Source organism: Stegodyphus dumicola, chromosome X2 (assembly GCF_044657685.1).
Source record: "Stegodyphus dumicola isolate Sdum_Otavi_A_Nest chromosome X2, ASM4465768v1".
Taxonomy (NCBI): Eukaryota; Metazoa; Arthropoda; class Arachnida; order Araneae; family Eresidae; genus Stegodyphus; species Stegodyphus dumicola.
Window position 1 is genome coordinate 76,271,293 of NC_140781.1, and position 22,810 is coordinate 76,294,102.

General features: G+C 32.0%; 1 protein-coding gene across 3 annotated transcripts in view; it reads right to left on the reverse strand.

Annotated features, from left to right (window-relative positions):
* Window positions 1–494: 494 nt before the first annotated feature.
* The window catches only part of LOC118187732 (pyridoxal phosphate homeostasis protein), a 49,469-nt gene continuing 27,153 nt past the window's right edge, over window positions 495–22,810 (reverse strand). For 2 of the 3 annotated variants that reach the window (XM_035358007.2, XM_085809480.1), the window contains exons 6-8: window positions 15,598–15,839; window positions 13,605–13,688; window positions 495–6,746 (exon numbers count right to left, since the gene is read on the reverse strand). In XM_035358007.2, the coding sequence (XP_035213898.2) occupies window positions 13,608–13,688; window positions 15,598–15,839 (323 nt within the window). In that variant the 3' untranslated portion in view covers window positions 495–6,746; window positions 13,605–13,607. Of the gene's footprint in view, window positions 6,747–7,705; window positions 7,735–13,604; window positions 13,689–15,597; window positions 15,840–22,810 lie in introns of all 3 variants that reach the window. The other variant, XM_085809479.1, reaches the window with a different exon arrangement.

A 22,810-nucleotide genomic window follows, 5' to 3' on the forward strand; every position in this document is an offset into this window, starting at 1 on the left:
AATTTGCTATTAAAAATATTTTCTAGATGCATTTGAGGATATTATTCCTTATTTGCTTGGAATAAAAGTCTAACCCATCAGTGGACAAGACAGCTAGCTGAAGACTAGTTATACTCTTGTTTGAACTTCAACAAATGAGCTAGCTGCACAGGCATTTTTGCAATTTTCTCTATGTGTAATGTAAATGAGAGCCAATTTCCTTCAAAAAGTTCTAGATGAAAGCATCCTTCTCTTTAGACACGTAACTTTTATGTGCTTTGTTAAATCAAATAAACAAACCCTTAGAAAATCTTTTACAAGATGATCCCCTTCCTCAAAAGGAATAGAAGTCTTTTTCTTGGTGGTGGTGTTAAAATTAAAGGGGGAGTCTTATCAATGGCTTCTTAGAATCAAAGAAATATTTATTTGATAAAAGTGGTTGTGTCTTTACTAAGAAAGTATTATATATATATATGTAATGGGGGAGTTGAAGATGCTAAATAACAATTCCAACATGTTTTCCACACAGAATATTTAATAAAGAAAATCAGAGGAAGGTACAGATTAGATTAATCACAAGTGCCGTTTGATCCAAACAGGATTCTGTATAGCTTTTGCCTGTCTTATCACATAACTGATTAGTGCCTACTCGCACTTGCTGATGTATTACACAGTCAATTTACCACCTTCGCATGGAAAACTACATTTCCTTATTCTACACCTTCACGTGTAGACATCGCACCACCTTCACATGGGATAGTAGAAGAAAGTCTCTGTCATACTCCTCTTTCACCTCACTCTCGCTGCTGGTGCATCGGTGAGGCCCTCTGGTGTTTGTGTCTCACTTACAGATACCACACACACACACACACACATATATATATATATTTATGCATACATAATTTATTTTCAAAACAAGGACTATAAATATTTTTCTCAAGTTGCTTAAAAATGTACATGGAAGCCCAACAGATAAAAGTGCAAGTCTGAATTAAAGATAAATAATAATAATAATAATAATAATAATGTCAAATTATCAATAATTAAAATCAACATTTTTTCTTAATTTCTAAAAATTACAACTAACTGAACACATTATGAAAGGGGATTCAAAATATAACAGGGATTACTGCAGTTACAGATCACTGTGTGTCCCTGAGTGAATACAGCCACTACCCGATCTTACAAATTAGAACTTGTTTGACCAAGCCTGGCAGCTGTGAGAAAGATGAGCAAACAGTTGCATCAGGGCAGAAAACGGGCAGAAAACAACATTCATAGTTATTCTAACTTATGATTCTTTAATAAAACTGCACTAAATAGAGGGCAGTGTACTTAAATGCCTTAACTGTGTTAAATACATGATATATCACAGTGTCATTTCATACTGGAGTCTAAGGGAAAAAAAAAAAATCAAATGAATTATTGCAGTAATAATAACAATTTTCAGGTCCTTTCTGCTTTATGACAGTCATTGATAGGAGGCTGATAAGGCTCCACGTTATCAGATCCTGCAAAGCATCAGTCCTTAGAAATACAGATAGGAAAAGAATCCATTCTTAGAAATACAGATAGGAAGACAGTTCAGCTTAAAATTCAATAATACACTATACATGCGATTTTTGCTTAAAAGTTTGCCACTTTTAATTTAGGTCATACAATTAGTCTCTTAATTCTGAAACCTATTTTTTTACTCTGATAGTATAAAAATTATTTGAAATACAGCAAGAAAGAAAACTTGAAATAAATACATACGTAGACAAAAAGGAGGATTTCATAACAGTACCACAGTCAAACACACAGCAAAAACTAATGATCAATGAGTTTAAAAATATATTTCTCATAACAAATATCTTTTAATCCAACAAAAGAAGTACCCATAAACCGCTAATAAAAAGTTTAACAAATTCTAATTAAAATATACACAAAGAAGAACTTTCATCACATCTTCCTGAGGCCAAATTATATAAATAAAGCTGGATTTATCACCTTACAACAATATTCACAGAAATGGTCAACTTTTAACAAAATCATACATATATTTTTATAATTTATAAGCATGTAAGTCACACTTATATCACATTTAAAACAAATGGACAAATTAATTTACATAACACTATATATATCCTCCAATTAATCTCTTAATTCTGGAACATATTTTTTAAATCTGATAGTATAAAAATTAATTGAAATACAGCAAGAGAGAAAATTAAATACAAATGCACATGAAAAGGAGTATTTCATAATAGTACCATTGTCAAACTAATGAACATTGAATAAGAAAAAGTGGTTGTGTCTTTACTAAGAAAGTATTATATATATATATATATATATATATGTAGTGGGGGAGTTGAAGATGCTAAATAACAATTCCTACGCGTTTTACACACCACAGAACATTTAATAAAGAAAATCAGAGGAAGGTACAGATTAGATTAATCACAAGTGCCGTTTGATCCAAACAGGATTCTGTATAGCTTTTGCCTGTCTTATCACATAACTTATTAGTGCTTACTCGCACTTGCTGATGTATTACAGAGTCAATTTATCACCTTCGCGTGGAAATAATTGAGTTTAAAAATACATTTCTCATAAAAAATATATTTTAATCAAACAAAAAAAGTAACCACAAATTGCTAATAAAATGTTAACAAAATCTAATTAAAATCTACACAAAGAACACTTTTCATTACATCTTCCTGAGGCCAAATTATATAAATAAAGATGAATTTATCAGCTTATAACTATATTCACAGAAATGGTTAATTAACTTTTAAATACAAAGTCATACATATATTTGTGAAGAATGCAAGTCATACTTATATCACATTTAAAACAAATGCACAAATTTATATAACAATAGAAATCAATATACTGATTTAAATCTTCATTAAAAATACTGTCGAATTAACAGCAACTCAGAAACTGACAATTTATCAATTTTAATCTAGTCAAAGTTCAACTGAAAAACAAAATGAGTAGTATGTACGATGATGATAACAAAAGATTAGTGTATTCTACGCAGACACAAATTTATTTTTAAAACTAAAAACGTATATAAATCATAATCACTGATATAATTCTGAAAGATAAACATTAACTCAATTCTGCCCCCCCCCCAAAAAATGCTTAAACCAGGTGTACTTTTTAATGAGTACTTGTGATTCACACAATGAAAAGCAATGTACTTGGCCCAAATTTTGCACAGAATGAGTATTATTGAAACATAAAAAGCATCAAATTTTATATAACCAATACTGAATAAAATCTATTTCAGAATGCTGAAATAAGATTTTAATCAAAACTGTTGAAATATCACATTTATTAAAATGTACTTTTTGTTGGATCCACATTTCACCGGACATTTATTAGATAACTAATGCTTTGTAGACGATTCTCCCTCATTCTTTGAGAAGCATAACAAAACATAGTATAAAGACAAGATATATTTGTGGGCATGCAAAAAGTAGGCATTAGAACAAATTTTTTTTACACGTATTAGGATAGAATAGCTACAAATTAATTTTAACTTTTAACCCTCTACGCGCCATGATCGGTATTATCCGGTCATCAAATTTTTTACTCTGATAGTATAAAAATTATTTGAAATACAGCAAGAAAGAAAACTTGAAATAAATACATACGTAGACAAAAAGGAGGATTTCATAACAGTACCACAGTCAAACACACAGCAAAAACTAATGATCAATGAGTTTAAAAATATATTTCTCATAACAAATATCTTTTAATCCAACAAAAGAAGTACCCATAAACTGCTAATAAAAAGTTTAACAAATTCTAATTAAAATATACACAAAGAAGAACTTTCATCACATCTTCCTGAGGCCAAATTATATAAATAAAGCTGGATTTATCACCTTACAACAATATTCACAGAAATGGTCAACTTTTAACAAAATCATACATATATTTTTATAATTTATAAGCATGTAAGTCACACTTATATCACATTTAAAACAAATGGACAAATTAATTTACATAACACTATATATATCCTCCAATTAATCTCTTAATTCTGGAACATATTTTTTAAATCTGATAGTATAAAAATTAATTGAAATACAGCAAGAGAGAAAATTAAATACAAATGCACATGAAAAGGAGTATTTCATAATAGTACCATTGTCAAATTAATGAACATCGAGTTTAAAAATACATTTGTCATAAAAAATATATTTTAATCAAACTAAAAAAAGTAACCACAAATTGCTAATAAAATGTTAACAAAAATCTAATTAAAATCTACACAAAGAACACTTTTCATCACATCTTCCTGAGACCAAATTATATAAATAAAGATGAATTTATCAGCTTATATTCACAGAAATAGTTAATTAATTTTTAAATACAAAGTCATACATATATTTGTGAAGTATGCAAGTCATACTTATATCACATTTAAAACAAATGCACAAATTTATATAACAATAGAAATCAATATACTGATTTAAATCTTCATTAAAAATACTGTCGAATTAACAGCAACTCAGAAACTGACAATTTATCAACTCTAATCTAGTCAAAGTTCAACTGAAAAACAAAATGAGTAGTACATACAATGAGATTAGTGTATTCTATGCAGACACAAATTTATTTTTAAAACTAAAAACTTATATGAATCTTAATCACTGATATAATTTTGCAAGAAAAACATTAACTGAATTCTGCCCCATCCCCCAAAATGTTTAAACCAGGTGTACTTTTTAATGAGTACTTGTGATTTACACAATGAAAAGCAAAGTGCTTGGCCCAAATTTTGTATAGAATTTGTATAGAAATAATAGGCATTAGAAAAAAATTTTTTACACGTATTAGGATAGAATAGCTACAAATTAATTTTAACTTTTAACCCTCTACGCGCCATGATCAGTATTATCCGGTCATCAAATTTTTTTATCATTTGACAAATATTAGCTTATAATTTAGGTTATTTTGTTTTCTTACTTTCTTTAATAATGTAAATATCATCTTCATGAATCTAAGTTTATGAAAATGGAGACCAAAATAACTAATTTTACAAATTCAGCTAATAAATGCAGTTTAAATACAGGTCTTCATGATAGATCTAAAATCTCACGCCGCTGAGACGGTTTTAATGCGTTTCCATTTATTTTTATTTTACATAAATAAGAAAAAACCACATGAAGTCACTATTCTACGAATATGTGAGAAATTCCAAACAATTAAAATTAACTTAATTCATAATAGAGAGGTAAATGATAAAAAAAAGACACTTCCAATAAATCAGTAAACTGGGGGGGATTCTTTGTTTACATTTTCTTCTCACAGCTTGGAAAGGAACTGAATGTTTTTAACCAATAATTTGATGCCTTTCGAATCACATGAAAAATGATCTAATCTGACACTACACAAATATACAAAATCAATTGAAAGAAATTAATAACTACACACTACTACTTTAATATATTATTACATACTGTATAAGATCTGGTACAGAAATTATTTGTTCTGTGTTGCACTTATCAGTTTTGAAACATTCAGCAGACTACTTGAAATTTTATTAACACTTTTTTGGGGGGCGTTTTAAAAGTCTGATTGGTAAATCTTTTATAATTACATTAGCTATTTATTTTTCATTTGAAATTAAAAGTATTATGCAGTAATGAATTAAAATCATCTAGCTTACATGTTTGTTTACTAATAAGGAAATCAAGTTTCCTTTAATGTATACAATGACATAGACTACACACAACATATTTTAAATTTATATTATGTATGCTATAATCTATATATTTTGATTACTTAAGTTATACTGAAACAGATTTTCTAATATTTACAACAAATGTAGATAACTTCTGAATTTAATCTGAATATAGACTACAAGTACACAATTCTGCTGGGTTATATCAGAAAACATTTTACTTAATGCTGCAATTAAAGAGGACGAAACTACTAACATTCAGTATAAAATTTCAGCATCACACCAAAACCATATCTTTCTTTGAGGAAAAACATTAAATATCTGACACGCTAAGGAAAATCGAGTTATGCCATTTACATAAAGCTTTTGATATCCTGATTACAATGAAGGCTAATGGACACTGTTTCCGTATTAAAAATGTATTATTTGGGATCCTGCAGCAAGCCATTAATATTTTTGCAGAATGGAGACACACATTCTGCTGTCCTGAAGTCTTCTCCAGATACTGAGGGTACAAAAAGAATTGAAAGAACCCTTTTATGCTGGGGATCATCATTCAAAATAAGAATGAATATGGTCATGGTGGTATTGTTTCGACTGGTTTTTATGGAAGCAATGGTAGCAGCATAGCTTAAACTACATGACAAACACAGATTTCCAATATGGATACAAATACACCCACTCACGATTATTCATGATACCTGCCCTTATGGTTAACTTGAGGGTTAAATATGTTGAATAATAATAAAAATTAATAACATATATTTTATACGAATCTCAGAAAATGTACATCTCTCTTTTCCAGCATGATTTAAAACAGTAAAAAACAACCCAGAAAATGCTGGCAAGTATAAATGCAAATTCATAGTTGTGGTGTGGAGCTGACAAAATAAATATAATTCTGCAGTTTATCTTGAATGCAAGTATATACATAATTGAGCAACTGAGTTTGTGTAATGAACATTGATAACATTAGTTTTCTTTAAAAGCTGTTCAAATAGGCCATCAAAATACAACTCATTTCCATGATATATAAAAAAACAGGTGCCATTTTCATCATTATTCAGTTTCATTCAAAAGATTCCTGGAAAAAAAGCAATTGCACAGCATTAGACTTTTCAATATAATTTTGTTTAAAATGAAACACACAAAAGATTTAAATATTATCTATTTTACGAGGAAAGCTTTTGAAGACTTTCTACCAGAAAATGGTTTACATTCCCTTTGCATGCAGCATAAACTATAGAAGCCTTATTCTAAGTATTATAACTATGATTTAAAATTTAAATGAACATTAAGAACCAAATCCCTCTAGCACAGTCAAACATTTAAAAAACATACAGAGTGGCAAAATCTTAAGATTTTCATAACAATATACAACATACGATTTTCAGTTGAAAATGTCACATACTCTAATACAACATAGTTACAAATCTGATGACAGACTTTGTCTTCAAGATGATGGTGTTAAAATCAAACACTACAATGCTAAGTAGGAATGTTCTTCAAATGATGTTTCCTGCCTTTGGATTCTAAAATTCTGATTACCTGATCACATAGTCTCAGACTTCTTTCTATAGAGGTTTGTCAAATGCCAAGTATATGATGTCAAAGTCACCAAATTCATATTATAGCAACACTGCATCAAGATTATGCAGATTTTTATTCATGACAGCATTAATTCTAATGGAAACCACTTTTATAATCTAATTATTAAAAATTATGTATGTCTCAATAAGTTGCAGTAAACCTTATTCCTATTTCTAAAGCTGCATATGAATATTTTTGACCCATTTCCTAAAGCCTTTTCCTATCACAAATCCTTCATTGAAAATGTACAGCAGTTTTATATGTGAGCTCCAAATGTATTTGACAAATACTGCAATAACATTTCTAATTGTGATTAGCAAAAAGATATACTTAACTATTTTACTACATTAAAAATATCTCATTTTGAACAGATAAGTAAAAATTATTAAAAAAATTACTGCATTCATTTAACTCAATAAGGTCACACTCATTTAATAAGCAAATGAAACTTACCTCTTCTCATAATATATTTCACCCATGATCTAAACATGAAAACAATTAATAATTTTCTTATTTACTGTTTCAGAATTAATACTATAAATTTATTTCTCAGATAATATTCATTTTATGTTATATATTTACTGTTTCAAAAGAAGATAATAATAAAACTTAAATAATAATAATAATAATAATGGATATGCAGTGTACTACCACTTACTGGATGCAACTGGTTAAGAAACTTAAATGGAAAGCTAGTTAGAAAACAGATCCCTTTAAATAAAATGTCAATAATTTTTATCAAGAAAATATTCAGTTAGAATTCTCTGATTTCATATCTGAAAAGAATGACTGTTTAAGCAGACCAACATTAAATATTAATAAAGTATAAAAAAATCAAACACATTTCAAAATTTGATGACAAAGCACAGCTATTAAATGCTGATTACAAAGAAAAAGAATTTTCCAGCAAGATTTCAATCCCATGAGTGGGAAAAACTTGCAGATATAAAAATTAGTGCTTGGAATATATTAAAAAAACCAACTAATGGAAGAAATATTTAATCACTTTGGTGTCAACTATTACGAATATTAAGATGGTAATCAGATTGCATTATGCTTCGCAGGCACAAAGGTGCAACAGAGAGTTTTCACTGATATATAAGTTTTAACCTCAGAAGAAACACAGCTGATTGTAGAAACACTGAAAGCAATATTACAACTGCAATTTTTTTGCCAGAAGTTCAGTTGCCAGAAGTTTCTTAAAAGTATAGTAATAAATATTATTATTAGAATTCTGAGCGAGATCTATTTTTCATCTCAATGAGTCGTCAGGATTTGAACCTGCGCAAGGAAACTCCAATGGATTTCGAGTCAATATCTACAAAATTCAAAAACGTGTTTATCTGCACGTTCGAAAGTTCTGATGCCCAATGAAATGAAATGTGGCATTACTTCTTCAATATTTAGGGGGGAAAGTGTGCTTCAAATCATTAAAGTGAGTCAATGCTTAGATTCAGCATTACAATTAGTTGAAGGTTGTCAAATTGTATTTAATGTGCTTCAGGTATGTGCAATAGAAAATCACTTTTTGCACTTCCACTTTTCCTAACAGCATTTTGTCATTCGAAAACTCAAAATTCTTATCTTCATGTGAACTTAACTCAGGTTTATTTTGCAATTAGACACAATTACTAAATATGCTGCTAACTCGTTTATTTTTCTTGTAAATTTTGCTTAAAGTTCCTGCTATTTAATTGCACTGTTTTGCAAAAATATGAAATTATTGTTCAAGAAATGAAAGCATAATTTTTGTAATATTACTTCAAATGATGTTTCAAATGAAAATTAATCACATTAAAATATTTTGAAATTTCTTTTGATTTCGTAATATAATTAATATATGTATTTACACACTTTTATATTTGAAAAGTGGGTGCGCTGTAGATTTACCTCCTTGTGGTGCATCTGGTAACACTTTATAGTGGCCAAAAGATCTACAACTGGCATTATGTCTCCTCCTCCTTGGATTGATACTCTTCGAGTGTAACAGTGGAACACTGGCAGACTGTCCCAATCCAAACACGCAGAGCTTTTGCAGATTCTGTGTGAAAAGGCCATTGATGTCTTTACTATCATGGAAGCTAATTTGACTTTCGAAAACCTAAAATATTATCCTTTTAAAGGATATTCTCTTCACATACTTACAAAATCTTGAAAAGTTGCCAGTCGTGTACTGATTGGTGTCAAGAAAAATTTAACAGCCGATTTTCGCATCATAAAAGAGATGGGTGTTGATAGTGATGGAAGTGAAGTTGTACATTTGGATATTTGGAGCTCATTTTAAAATTCTGGCTATTTACAGCCCTCCTTGTAACCATCCTGACTCTTCCTATGTTAATCATTGAAAACATCCTATTTTTTTAGGAGATTTTAATGCTCATTCTCCCATGTTCGGATATTCTGACACAAATGAAGCTGGAAGGAGAGTCCAGGACCTCTTCAGCTCGACTACTTTTGAACTAATGTACAAAAAAAAATTATCCCCATACGTATCTGCATTATACTGGTAAAAGTACAACACCAGATCTGTTGATAGTCACTGCTGACCTTTACAATCTCACAAAGTGTAGGATCTTGAAGGATCTTGGATCAGGACATAGACAGGTGCTTGCAGAAGTTAAAGTACCCAAAGCAGATCGGAGGCCCTTTTTGCCTTCAAAAGTCTCTTGAAATTTTAAGAAGGCGAATTGGCATCTCTTTACTGAATTGATGGAACATGGCCTTAAGCATGATAAACTTTAAATCCTAATAAAGTTTATAGAATTATCAAGGATACAATGATATCTTGTGCTAAAAAGCCCATCCCTAGAGGAAGGCAAAAGAAATATAAATACTTCTGGACAGATGAATTGACCTCCATGAAAGCTAAGAAAGACAGGATTAGAAGAAAGGCAGAATTGACCTCCTGACCCTGCGATATTTAGGCATGGAGAAAACAATCTGCATACTTTAGGAAGGCCCTTATTGCCAGTAAACGATCGTCATTTATTTATTTCAAAAGTAAATTACCAAACTGATAGTAAAAGAACGTTTAAATTTGTAGGCAGCCTAATGAATGATCCTGCTGGCTCACCTAAACAAACCTTCATAGTTAAAGATAAACAACTTTATTCGGATTCTTCTGTAGCAAATGCTTTTGCACAGCATTTCTGTAGAGTTAATAACAAAAACACAAATGCAAAAATACATTCGTCCAGAGTTAAGCAAAAAACTACACTCCTGCAGTCAGAATTTGAATCTTCTACGGATTCCGTTTTTGAGGCACCCATTACTCGAGACGAATTGACCTATGCTTTAAGAAGCCATCCTTGTGGTAAATCCCCTGGTGGAGATAGAATCCATTCTGAGTTTCTCTCCTATCTTGGTCCTAAAGCATTTGAGACTGTCTGGACTGTCTTTTTCAATCTAATTTGGAACACTGGTATTGTACCAGCTGAATGGCGAACTTCTATCATTATTCCCATATATAAGAAAGGCTAAGATCGGGCTAGTCTCATTAACTATAGACCAATATCGCTTACTAGTATTACGGGGAAGGCTATGGAGAAAATATTTGTGAGAAGACTTAATTATTACTTAGAAACTTGAGGACTTCTTGCCGAGGAGCAGGCGGAGTTTAGGAGCTCGAGATCTACTAACCAACATGTTGCTCTCCTGAGTCAATGCGTCAAGGATGCCCTTGATAACAGACGGGTTCTGACCGCAGTTTTTATTGACCTCAAGTCTGCCTACGACAAAGTATGGCAGGAGTGCCTCCTACTGAAACTGTCAGGGCTAGGCATTAGAGCAAATCTTTTTAATTGAATTGGAGGCTTCCTGTGCCAGCACTCTTTCAGAATCAAGTATGCAATGCTCTATCAAAATCTAAGATCTTAAAAACAGGTCTCCCACACAGAGCTGTTAGTATCTGCTCCTTTTTTAACATCTATATTAATGATTTGATTTATAAAATACGAGAGATTTCTGGCATCAAGTGCCTCTTATACACTGATGATTTGGTCTTCTGGACAGTTTCTAAAAAAGAAAGTGCAGTGTGAAACATAGAGACTAAACTCTCTGCTGCCTTGAATGCTTTGGAAGTTTGGTGTGATACTAATAATATGGAGGTGAACTTAAATAAATCATATTGCCTGACTTTCTCACTTATCCACCAATCTTTGGATCATCAGCTGACGTATAAGGGTACCCTAATCCCCTTGTGTGATAAATTTAAATATTTAGGTACGGTGGTTGACTGCAAACTAACATGGAAGCCACGTGTAGAGGACTTGTCCAATCGTGCTACGAAGGGACTCAGTGTCCTTAAACGCCTTGTTAGGGCAAGGCGGGGTTGCACTAAACAAACCCTGCTCGAAACTTATTCGTTTATCCTCCCCCTTCTGACTTACTGCTGTGAACCACTTGTGGCCATGGAAAACGTACTCTAGAAAAAATCCAAAATCAGTGCTTATGTATTGTTTCTGGAGTCGTGAAGACCACCCCGACTGATGCCATGTTTATGTTAACTGGTGATAAACCCTTAAGAACCGTAATTCAAGATAGGGCCTTAATTCTCTGGAAAAAGGTCATTAGAGTTCTTGGATGTCTTTCACTCTGGAATGAAGCAAGATCTGACTGGAAATCTAAAGACCCAGATGAGCTTTCTACAGAGAGTTTTTCAGTTAAAACATTCACTTGGTTTAATGAGTGAACCAGAATTACTTGTTCCACTACAAAATCCAATAAATTTGAAATCTTTCTGGATTAATCTTGACCTGGGTCAAAAGGTAACCAAAAGTAATATGGATCCCTCTATTTTGAGAGCCCTCGCTAAAGAAGTATTAAACAATTTTTACCCTGAATCAGAGTGGCTTCATATATTTACTAACGGATCCCTCCTGTCTGATGGCCATAATGCAGGTGCCGGAATTTGCTCCGAAATTTTCTCTTTCTACATCCCTGTGTGCCGAGGTTCTGCATTTGACGATGGAATTGCTGTGATTCTGTACCAGCTGCCATGCCACTTAGAAAAATTCACAAAAGCTGTTATACTCAGAGATTCCCGAGCTGCTTCATTTGCTATCGTTTCAGATAAAAATCCCATATCACAGAACGTAGTGGATTGTCAACATTATCTAAAAAACCTGGCATCACTTGAGAAAACTATAGTCCTTCAGTAAGTTCCTGTCCACTGTGGGGTTTGAAGTAATGAGAAAGCCGACAAAAAATGGTGCTTTAATCATGCAGAATATTTCTCGTCCTTTGCCTTTCCATACTCTTAAGGATCTTATTAAAATATCTTTCAAAGTACGAGCTCAGGAAGGTCTCTAGCATCGTGTTTTCCATAAGTCTTGGAAGAATGCTATCCCGAATTTATGTAATGGCCCAAGGCGTAGAGCAGTCGCTGAATTCTGCCTTGCCACCGGACATGACTGCCTACAATATCATCTTTATAGATTCAAAATTGTTTCTTCTTTGATATGCACTCTGTGCAGAATATGTAAAATAATATGTGTGCATAAATATGTAAAAGAAAGTTTTGGTTTTATATTGACAATTACAATTTTTATAAGAGACTTTCAAGCTAAGGATTGCAAAATATTATGATTACGATATTCAAGCAAAAATTTTACAGAAATGTAAACTTTTCCAGTTATTTCTTAAAAAAATTAAAAACGTTTTTACAGTACTTTCACAGAAAACAACTTGCAGACTTTCAAAATTTCAATAAATTTTTCAATTTGCATTTATTGTTAAAAATCAAATCCATAATTTTCTTTTATTTTAAAAAATTATTTAGATCAAAACTTTATGATTTTTTCCCACAATTGTATTTTCCTTGTTTCGCTAGTTTTTTTCTAAAAAGCCTTTTCCGTCGTGAAGCCTTTTTCTCTTTGAGAGGGGAGGGGAAAATATGTAAAATAAAAAATATGCAAATCAAAATTATAATTTAAATCAGAAATAGTCCTTAATTCCTTCCCCCTCTATTCTAAAAATCATGACAACTTTTCTGGACTGCGTCATTTTTAGATCAAACCATCTCACATCGCGTGTGTATCGTTGACGACGTAGCTAATTCGGAACTTGAACACAAAATTTTGAGATGTGAAGCCTTTCTAACCTAAACCAAATCCTTCACCCAAATTAAAAATGAGGAGCTAAGAGGCTACTACTAAATTAAATTACAAAGTTGATTTACATATTTTTATCTATCATATATTATATATACATACACACATATACACTAAGAAAGCATAGTGCTAAATGAAAAGAATAAAAAATACAGCATAATTCCAAATTTAAGTGAATAAAAACAACATTTGATTTTTTTTTTATAATTTACGCTTCTATGAGATATGATTCTATGAGATACCTGTCACATAACTTCCTGAGTCTTCACAGCCCTTGAGCCAAAAATGGAGCTTCCTATTCTAACGAAAGTACTGCCATTTTCAATCTAAAATTTGAAACAATATTATCAAAATTTTAAACAATATAAAAGATGGTACATGTAAATTAATTAATAACATTTAATGCAGGTAAAATAGAAATTATTTTATGGAAAAAAATATAGCATCTAACAACTATATTTTGGGCATAACAGTGCTACTTTTTAAACTCTGGATATAGCATATATTTCAACATAGTAGTGGAGAGACATCTGGCTTTTATAACTGCAAGAAAACCACAAGTTGCATGTGCAATGGGTTTGCAATAAATTGAATGCACGCAGGTCCGATGATATGGTGATGAAATTTATTTCTACCCAAAGAAACACTTCAGAGATCTGGAACTTTCCACAGAAATAGTCATACAACTCTTCACAATATCATAAAGTACAATCAGTAGTTACCTTCAAACTACTATGAACGTTAAACAAAATGCAATGCAAAGCACATCTAAAGAGAAAGCTAGCCCAGAGATATTTCTGTACTCGGATGTCACACTGAATTGTCAACTCGCAAATGTGCAGCAATAGCCATTGAAATGAATGCAATTAAGTTGTACCACCAACGTTACCTTCTCTCAGCCATGCTAACTCTGGAATTGGACTCAATCTAAAAAAGGAGGAGAAACTTCTTTTCTTGTATGACTCATTCTTACGCCTTCTGCCATGGAGAGCTGATAAATGTTTGTACCATAGCTAGATATTTTTTTCCTTCTTATACCTAATAAATATGTTTTTTTGGTCTGCTAATAATAATAATTTGTGCTCTTACATACAGCAAGATGGATTACCCATTAACAAGGTAAGAGCTTTGATTCTGTTTTATTAATCTGTTTGTTGCAAATAACCCTGCATTTAGATAGTAAACAAATGAATCATGCAAACCTCAACAGCAACAACTGAGAGCAGATGCTCTCTCCAACCTTACACAGTTTTCAAATGGCCTTCTCTTTCTGCTTCTCGAAATTACTGGAAGGCTACATGAGGGTCAAATTACAGTTACAGCTAATACATTGTCAATTACATTTATTCAATTACAATACCTATTATAGTGATACTGGACCAAAATTAGCTGCCAAAACCGTTGCCAGCTTGGCAATATCTCGCCAAATTACCGAGATATAATGTTAAATGGACTTGCCCCTGTATTCTTACTTTTCCGGCATAGCTACCCTCTCTCGATTTTTCGTGTTACGTTACACAGAAAAATACAATAACTGTACTAAAATCATCTACCTATGTACAATATTTGTAACAATATTACTAAAATTGTAAACAATATAAAAGGAGGTACATGTAAATTAATAATATTTAATGAAGGTAAAACTGAAATTTTTTATGGAAAAAAAATATGGCAGCTCACAAGTATATTTTAAGCATAACATTGCTACTTTTCTTAACTCTGGATATAGCATATATTTCAACATAGTTAGTGGTGGAAGAGACAAGTGGCTTTTATAACTGCAACAAACGCATAAGTTATACAAGATACCTTATTGCTTCTAACTCAGGCACTGCTTTTGGTATCTGTATGAATTTTCTTTTTGCAATAAAATTTAAATTAAAATTCGTACTGACACCTAAGCTTTTAGAAAGTTTAATTTATGATTTGTGGCTGCTTTCTATAAGCTTCTTTCGTTTTCAGTGCATGTGGAACTGCAGAGTATTTTCTCTGCCTTTAGAGAAAGATTCAGTAATACTGATTTAGTTTTAGTAATTACCAATTTCCTTTACCTACAGAATTTGAGGTTCATGTGCAATGGCATTGTTCATTCATAATTTTTTTGGAAGTTACTGTATTTAACTTCCAAAGAAAGAACAGTTCAAAATGCATCCAGCAGCTAGGGAAATTGTTACTATTTATGACAAATTCACTTTCCAAAAAATTTACGTTCAGTAAAAGGATTCAGACACTTACTGCATGTTCAAAATCATGTGACATTCCCATGCTCAAACCAAATGTGTTGGCATCCAAGTTGAATTTTTGACAGGCTATTTCCTTATAATTTGCTAAGGCTAAAAATTCAGGATTTGGTGCAAGAGTCAAATCATACTGAGCATACCCTATTGTCATAAAACCAACTAAACTTAGATTATGACAGTTTCCAATTACATGTTGAGTAAGCTCATATAGCTTGTCAGGAGATATTCCACTTTTGCCTATAAAAAAGAAAGTTGATTCATTAGATGAAATGTATTTAAACTGATTACAAGTAATTTTCAATTAACACCAACATTTTACTAATGTGGTAATATGTGTAAAACTTGAGCCTAAAAACACGTATTTGTAAATGCAAAGTAATTTGTCACTGGCAATCCTGATTACAAGCTAGAAATTTTGCTAGTCTTTTAAAATTTTTAAATAGTTTCTAGAATGTTTATTCAAACCTTAGATAATGCTACCAGTAATTTTTAAAAAAGTTTCCCTTAACAATGAAAAATGCTTGAAAAATATGATTTCATGGCAGCTTTTGTACCACTAGTTGCAATAAATAATTTCAGTCCTTTTTGCCTTTTCCCTCAAGACATTCTCTGCAGAAAATAAAAAAGGTTTTTGACTTCATAAATGCAGAAATCTCCCTTCTCCTCATGCTTAATTTCAATCATTTGTTCCTTCTCATTCTAGTACACCTATCCCTCGATTTACACGGTTTAAAAATTAACTGATTTCAAAAACTTGGTAAAAATGTGTATTCGGCTGCATATACGCAAATACATATATCTGAAGTCATTTTTTAATCTCATTCCTTTGGTAACACTGATAGCAACAACAAGGACAGGGATTCCACGTCTTACAAAAGGGGAATCCTGCAGTATGCATATGTATTTCACAAAACGAAAGCTGTTTGGTTCATGTGAACTAGTGCAGCATCAGTATTTTAGCATAAAATCTTACATCATTTTTATTTACATATTTGAATGTTTACTGGTAAGATTCCAACATTTATATTTTTGTGGCATTTTTATGATTTATGTTTTTTTAAGGTTTTATAATGCCAAAAGATTTGGAAAAAAAATCGAATAAAAAGAAAGGTTTTTTTCTTTTTTTTTTTTTTTTCCTTTAGAAACAAAAATTAAAATGCTAGATCATCTTCGTAATAGAGAAAAAGGAAACAGATGTTGCTAAACATTACTCCATGAATGAAGCCACAATAAGGACAATTAGAAAGAATAAAGACTCTATTAGAAAAAGTGTAGCACCTGGAACTTGCAGCAGTAAGAGCACATTTTAATTTTAAGAGATGATACAATGGAAAAGGCATTAGTGATATGGATAGAAGAGCAAAATCAGAAATGGATTCCAACTGATACTAATGCTATTACAAATAAGTCTTTAAACATTTATAAAGCACTTAGGAATCAGTCACTGTCGACTTCCTCATATGAAAAAAATGTATCTTTTCCCATAAGTTATGGTTGGTTTGAGAGAATTAAACAAAGACACTCTTTACATAATCTAAGATTGAAAGGAGAAAGTTCATCTGCTGATTCCGATGCAGCACAACAATATCCAGCAAAATTTGCTGAAATCATTGCCACCAACTCCTACACTTCTGATCAGATCTTCAGTGCTAATGAGTCTGGGTTGCTCTGGATAAAAATGCATGAAAGAACCTATTTAGCTAAAGTTTGCAAATCAGCTAGTGGTCATAAGGTAGCGAAAAGTCATATAACAATTCTTACCTGTTGCAACGCTTCAGCAATTATATAATGAAACCATTGGTTATTAACAAATCAAAAACAGCATGCTCATTTAAAGGAATAAACATAAATAGCCCTCCTATTTATTGGATGGCTAATAAGAAAGCATGGGTCACTGCCATAGCTTTCAATGAATGGTTTCATAACATGTTTCTCCCAGATGTCAAAAATTATTCAAGTAAAAAGGGATTGCCTTTTAAGGTTCTTCATTTAAAATTGATAATGCATCTGCTCATCCTTAAAATTTACAACACGAAAATGTAGAAGCTGTATTTTTATCAAAGAGTACAACTTCCTTATTACAACCATTAGATCAAGGTATAATTTTGGCTTTTAAGGCATTGTATATCAAAATTTTCAGGTATATTTCAGAACAAATGAAAATGATGAATCTCTTACTCTTATGGATGCTTGGAAGAAATTTGCAATCTTAGATTGTGTTAAGTATGTTGGACTGTCATATACTCAGATAAAAAAACTCTCAACACATGCTGGAAAGCAATATGGCCAAATGCTGTTAAAGATGAGATTGAACAGATTACCTTTACAGCATTCTCGGGTCACTAAATTGGCCCAAATTATAGGAAGAGAAGGTTTTGAGGATTTAGATCCGGCAGATATTGTCAAAATAATAACTGATGAAGAATTAAATAAAGATGAGTTAGTAAACATGATTCATGAAACAAATAATCATGATGAAGACAATGATTCTGATGAAGATCAATCTAAAACAATTGTGTTCACAGCAAAAGTCATCAGCTTAGGGCTTGAATTGGAAAGAAAATCAGGTAATCATTTTTTACAAAATGACACGAATGTTGAACGAGTTCTCTGATTCCAACGGGAGCTTAGTAAGTGCTTAAATCAATATGAGGAGGCTTACAAAGATTTAAGGAAAAAAAAACCTGGGTAATTGTTAATTACGGATTTCACTACAAAGTCTTGTCGATCTGAGATCTTCCCCAAGTTTTCAATCATTGAAGCAGAATCTTATCAAAAATGCTTAAGTGGTGAAAATGACATCATACCAATCAAGAAGAAAAGGCTAAAAGTTCATGAAAGTGTTGACAGTGATTAAACTTATAATAATTTTTTTGAATGATCTTAAATTCTCCTTGTGTAAAATAAATATGTACTTCTATTACCTGCATATATTTCTTATTTTTTGAACGAAGTATAACTTTATTTATTTTTTAAGATGTCTTACTTTTGTTTTATGTAAATAAATAACTAAATTATGCAAATTTAGTATGTTTTTCACTTCACACGGTTTTACATAGATCCAAGATTTTGATTTACACGGTTTTGTGTGGAACCGATCTTCTGCGTAAATCAAGGGATAGGTGTAATTCACTTTGGATGCCATTATCTTTCAATGACAGGATTATATGTTCAGATGACTGATTTTAAATTTACAAATCTGCAATGAATTGCAAAGGCAATTTAAATTTCGTACATTATGGTCATCTGGAACTAAATGTCTTAGTGAATTCTAAATTATTGTTAATTGAAAATAAACAAATTTCCAAGCTTAAGCAAAGGATCGGAAAATCAGGATATGACACTGTCACACATGCAGCAAATGCAAAGAACATGAGACTCACTTTCATAAGTATTTTTACTAACATAAAGAAAAACAGACTGGCTAAAAATGAAAAAGAAACTGAGAAAAAAGAGCTAATACTTAACTGCTAACAGTTTCTTTTATGGTAGTTTTTTGGTAAATGTGTTTTATGCGTAGCTCTTTCTCATGCAGTATTATTTGCCCATATGTAGTACAGGTATTTCATTGCCAAAGTCAATTGTTTTTTACTATAGCATATAACCTATTTTAGTTTACTTTTTCTGTTTGTAGATGGTTGATGGTTGTATATGTAGAGCTTTTTTCTCCCTCTTTTTGCTCTTGGAGTTTTATTGAAACATCTGCTTTCTTACAGATACATTGCATTTTGTGTTGCATACATTTTGCTTAGTAACTACAAATTAACTTTACTATGAATTATTAAGCTTTTATAATCTTTACTAAAAGCATATAAAATAGCTTTTAAGATAATCCTTTATAATTCACATATTTTAATTTTCATTTGTTCCTTGTTTCAAAATATACCAAAAAATATCCTCCTGCACTGTTTCTTATTTAAAGTATACCATACTGAGTTAAAATATTAGGTTACAGCTAAACATTTTTAGATGGGTGATCAATACGAAATTGTAAAGGCATGTAAAATAAGTTTATTATTAACTGGACGTGAGAAAAAAGCCAACATTACATCGACATTTTATGTAAAATAAATGTATTACTCATACTTACCTATGTGCCAGCATTCCAGAGATAATTGTAATTTTTAATCTTTCTCTGTCTCTCTCTCTATATATACATATATATATTATATATATACTTTATTTTTGACATATGAATGATTTTTTGCATATAATTCATCTAAATAATGCGATTTTCTTTTGAATTCTGCAACAAAAAAGTAGATAATTATTTTACGGTTTTCTGAAATTTACTGAACTGAGAAGTGGTTAAATAATAACTTTTTACTATGCAAGAGTCATATATAGTTTCCTCTCTTAATATATTATTAAATCATTAGTCTCTACTTAAAATTTACACCTAAAAATATGAATTCTTATTTTCAAAAATCACAAAATGCAAAATCCAATGGCAAAACTAATTAACTGTACTCTGTCCCTATCCAGGTGCACTTAACATTTCTGAATTTCTGAATACTTTCAAAATCCTTCTCTCTCTCTCTTTCCCTTTACTACTCACTGATTTGTAAGTATTAAATGGGTTTAAAACATTTTAACATAATTACATAATTTATAATAAATTTTATCTTGAAATGTATACAGGGTGTTCCGTAAATGTTGTTACAAACTTCTGGGGGAGGTAGGGTACATCATAGCGATTAGGAATTGCATAGGAACCTCTGCCCAGAAATGTCATTGTATGCCGCCAGGGAATGTTCTACAGGAGAGCGCTAGTGAAAAGCGAAGATTGCCTCATTCAAGCAGTAGGCACCATACGAAGAGCACGGAACGCTATACGAATGAAGAGCTTGTGGACATGTGATTCCAACATGATGGGGAAGCCTGCTCATTTTTGGACTGGATGTTTGTAGCCATTTGAACAGATCATTCCTGCATCAATGTATTGGGCATGGTGGACCAGTTCCCTGGCCCCCATGCTCACCGGATTTATCGAGCCTTGATTTTTTTTCTGGGGAGCCATCAAAAGTGCTGTGCATCACGATCCTGTTGTGTCTGAAATGGATCTCGTGGCATGACTTGCCTGCACAGCTGCTACAATCAAAGAAACTGCTGGTGTGTTTGAACATGTCTGGCAATCAATGGTCCGTCGGTGTCAGGCATGTTTAGCGTCTGATGGTGCAAACTTCGAGCATCTGTTGTAACATTCAAGTTGTTGTACACCATCTGTATCCATGTCCAATAAATGTTTGAAATTAATCACTCTCTTGTTTTCTATCCCATCTTCTACCTCTGCTAACACTTACCCCTGACAGTTCTGGGCATGGGTTACTATGCAATTCTTAATCCTTATGATGTGTCCTACCTCCCCCAGAAATTTGTCGAAACATTTACAGGATACCCTGTATATAATCATTGCTCATAATCTTTGATCTTTTATAGTCATCTTCATTTTACTTTACAACCGTTCAGTATAGTTTCCTCTATAAATTTTTTGGCTACTTAGCTGGAATCACTTTTATTAAAACTGAATTCTTATAATTTGAAATGATAAGATTTTAGCCTTCCCAATGCTTTAATAAATTTTCAAATACTACTTCATATTGGTCATTTAGTCAATGGCAGATTTATGAAATGGGGTGGTCACTTACCTGAATATTTCGGGGCTCCTTGTCCTCGGACTCAAGGTATGTTTACTATTTTTTAAAAACTAATGAATGATTTAGGAGTCCCTTGGAATAACTTGCATGACCACATAAATTTACGCTACTTTAAAATATTTCTTAATGCTTTCATCACTTCAAAACTCTACTCTTATTTTCCAGTTTTCTCTAATTGAGACGTTGACAATGAAAATGAGGTAAGTGCCAAAATTTGTGAAACAGCATTTTTCTCATTGAAAATAATCTATGCTCCAACAGCAATAGCATCAAAAAAGAGGCAGGTGCCTAACGAGCTTTGCTTACTTTCAGCCATTGCCGGAAAATGGGTCTGGGGTAACTCCCAAACACTTGGCATTGAAAAAGAGGTAACGGAAAAAAACCCGTGCGAGAGAACTTTAACCTTCCCCAACCTTCCTCCAATCTGCATTAACTGAAAAATGCCAAAATGGAAAACTGACTTTGTTCTACCCCAAAAGGTAAGTGTTGGTTTATCTATTGTTGTAGAAATAATATTGAAGCTGACTAACCTTGACTTTGTATCGAATTAAACTACCTTTTTACTTATTTCATCTTGTTTCAGGCAACCTGCAAGTGTAAATATTTGTGCAAGAGATTGTTGTCCAGTGACATCCTCAAGCTGCACACTAAGTTCCACTTGCTTACACACGAAGCTTAAAATATGTATTTGATGAGCCAAGTGCATTTGACAGCAATCGGAAGAAGATGACATGGAACTCACGTTGAAGCAAGTAACAGCAGATGTCAAAAATTGGTGACATATACTTTCCCATCAGCCAATGGCTCTATTCAGGTTTGCAATAATACTTTTAGCTCAATCTTTGATATTTCCAAGAGAAATGAAGTCATTTTGAATTGCCTAAAAAAAAGAAGATATTGTATTCAGGGATGGTCATGGGGAAAATGTAAAATCTCGTCATTTGAAATATATAGCTGATGACAGGGGCTTGATAAAGGAACACATCCTTTCATTTCCTCGTGAGGAAAGCCATTACAACCACAACAAATCTTCAAATGAATATTTAAGCCCAGATTTGAATGTACACTGAATGCACGTAGCATTTAAAAAAAATACCCTGCAGGTCAAATAGATGAAAGATATTACAGAAGGGTTTTCAATACGGATTTCCAGAAGCTTAGTTTCAAGAAGCCACGAACCTATACTTGCCTTCCATGTGACAAATTCAATGCACAAATAAAAGCAGCTCATGGAGTTGCAAATCTGTCGCTAATAGGGAAAAGGGAACTGCATCAACGAAAAGCTGACATAGCACAGCATTTGCTCTCTGGTTTGTTTCTTAACAGTCAGTATCCTTTTAATGCAGTTGCTACTGGCATGCAACAAGTGCTGTTTATGCCTACCCTCACCCACAGTAACATGTTTTATTCAAAGTAGTTATCAAAAGGCAGTTATCAAATTACAACCTTTGCATACATGTAGAAAGCAGTTCAATAAGTTACATAAGTATGTGGCATGATGCGATTGCTGGACGTGGAGGAAATGAAGTAAGTTCATGTCTTTTCAAAGTT